The sequence below is a fragment of the Loxodonta africana genome, chromosome 7 (genome assembly GCF_030014295.1).
Source record: "Loxodonta africana isolate mLoxAfr1 chromosome 7, mLoxAfr1.hap2, whole genome shotgun sequence".
Classification (NCBI taxonomy): Eukaryota; Metazoa; Chordata; class Mammalia; order Proboscidea; family Elephantidae; genus Loxodonta; species Loxodonta africana.
Genome location: NC_087348.1, coordinates 76,338,071 through 76,340,607, shown reverse-complemented (window position 1 = coordinate 76,340,607; position 2,537 = coordinate 76,338,071). Strand labels below are relative to the sequence as shown.

The 2,537-nt window shown below is 40.3% G+C and overlaps 1 protein-coding gene across 1 annotated transcript; it reads right to left on the bottom strand.

Moving 5' to 3' along the window:
• Positions 1–1,315: 1,315 nt before the first annotated feature.
• Positions 1,316–2,260, bottom strand: LOC135231959 (olfactory receptor 5P6-like). The gene has a single exon (XM_064289195.1). It carries the CDS (start codon positions 2,258–2,260, stop codon positions 1,316–1,318), a length of 945 nt encoding a protein of 314 aa, XP_064145265.1.
• Positions 2,261–2,537: the final 277 nt, after the last annotated feature.

Genomic DNA, 2,537 nt, shown 5'->3' with positions numbered 1-2,537 from the left:
TTGCTTTCAGCTACTAACCTAAAGGTCAACAGTTCTAACCCACCCAACAGTGCTGTGGAAGAAAGACCTGGCAATCGGCTTCCATAAAGATTACACCCAAGAAAACCATATGGAGCAGTTCTAATCTATAACACATGGTGTCACCAAGAGTTTCAATCGATTGACTGTAACAGGTTTAGCTCCCATAATCATGTGAGCCAATTCCTCTGTATAAATCCCTCTCTCAAGTAGGCTGTGTTCACCATGAGAGTTGCTTAAAGTGACCAACCCTGCATTGCTGGAACAGAGGGATCAAAAGGCTGTTCTCTCTTTTTCACTTTCTGCTGGTTCGGTTTCACTAGAGAAACCCGAATAAGACATGCTGTGTGTTTCTGTTTGCAGAAAGATGCAATTTGTGTCTGAATCCTTAAGTGGAGACAGGAGACAGAAGTAAATGTAGCAGTCATGAGCATATAGAGGTGGATTTAGCCTGTCCAGAGGGGTAGTCACTATTTCAACTGAGAAACAGTCCAGTCTCCTGGAGTTTTATGAGCAGCATGTGGGCCTGATCATAAATTCCTCCCAGAGTTTCTGCCTCACAGACTCAATGTCATCCAGCTTGCCGGATTCTCCTGGAAATCCTATTTTGCTTTTACTCTGCTCAGTTCTTGATGACTTTGGGAACACTATTTATTCTCTCAGAGGAAGTCATCTCTTCTAATCTGATTCACCTATTCACAGGTTAGTTAAATTGGTCTCATCCTCTTAGACTGTGGACCCCTTATATCCAAGGCCAGAGTCAGAACTGAGAAATACAGCCTGGATTTTTAAGAGTCAATGAGACCAACACCAGCAGATAAGCCTTCTCCAAGCACCATGTGTTTAGCAGTTTTATTGTCTGGTTCCACTTTGTTATTTCCCCGGAGAAGGTACTCAGTCAAGGCAAAGGTAGGATTATTAGGCTCATCTCAGCATAATCTGCTGTTGAAAATGAACACAGCCTTAAAGGTTTCGAGGTACAATAACCTTGACTTAGGACATAGAATTTCTTTTGAAAAGTAATATATGAATAAAATGTAAAAAGGATTTTCAGGAGATTAAGATTTTCTTCATGTGGACCAATTTGTGATTCTTAATTCTAAATTTAATTTAATTCATTAAAGTTACCTCACTATTGTCTCCTACTTACTGTCTGAAGATCCACCCCCACTTATACTATGAAGGCTCGTACTGTTTAACTATATACAGACATATTTTGCCCATGGGAACCAAATTTCTTTTAATATTACATTTACGGTATGTTATTGCATCACATCCTATAAAATAAGAGATTTTGTCAAGAAAACACTTTTCTACCAAGCTGCTTCTTGAGAGCAGCCTTAATCTCATTATTCCTGAGACTGTAGATGAGAGGGTTCAACATGGGGATCACCACCATGTAGAACACAGACACCACCTTGTTCTGGTCAGTAGAGTAGCTAGACTTGGACATCACATAAATGAATGTAGTGGTCCCATAGAACAGAGTGACTGCAGTGAGGTGGGAGGTGCAGGTGGAGAAGGCCTTGTGGCGGCCCTCAGTGGAGTGCATCTTCATGATGGTGATGAGGATGTAGACATAGGAGACAGCTGTGACAATCACTGTGAGCACAATGATGGAGCCAACAGAATATGAGGGGACCACTGCAGGGATAGTGACATCAGAGCAGGAAAGTTCAACTAAAGGAGCAAAATCACAGAAAAAATGATTGACTCGATTAGGTCCACAGAAGAATAAAGAAAAGAAGGACATCATAATGGAGGAAGCATTGAGAAAACCACCTACATAAGCCACAGATAATAACTGATCACAGACTTGCATGGACATTTTAGTTGAATAAAGCAGTGGGTTGCAGATTGCTACAAAGCGATCATAGGCCATGGCAGCCAGAAGACAGCAATCAACTGTCCCAAAGAAAGCAACTGATCCAAGTTGGATCGCACATCCAAGATGGGAGATTGTATTTCTCTCCACCAGGAAGTTTACAAGCATATTGGGTGTGACAGAGGATGAATAGCCTATCTCAGTAAAAGCCAAGTGGCTCAGGAAAAAATACATAGGACGATGGAGCTGAGAAGAGATTCTGATCAGAATGATTGTGCTGAGATTGCCAGATAGGGTCACCAGATAGATGCATAGGATGACTGTGAAGAGGATGACCCGAAGGGTAGGATCTTCTGTTAAGCCCAATAAAATGAACTCTGTCACTGCAGTGTGGTTCCCATCCACCAGGGAATCCATCAGACAGTGTAGCTGGTGTCAAAATAGATCTGTGATAAAAAACTTGGATTAAAGAACTTATCAATTTCATGGCTCCATTTTCATTAAAACATATGTTAAGTCATAAAGATAACCTTCAAGTGTCATTGTGTATTAATATGAAATGATAAATATATATTTGTCTTTACATATCGATATGCACTTACACGGGTGTATATATATATATATATACACGTATGTGTTGAGAAAAACACCAGTAAATTCAGCATATGATTTTCCTTTTTGTATTACATTTTTC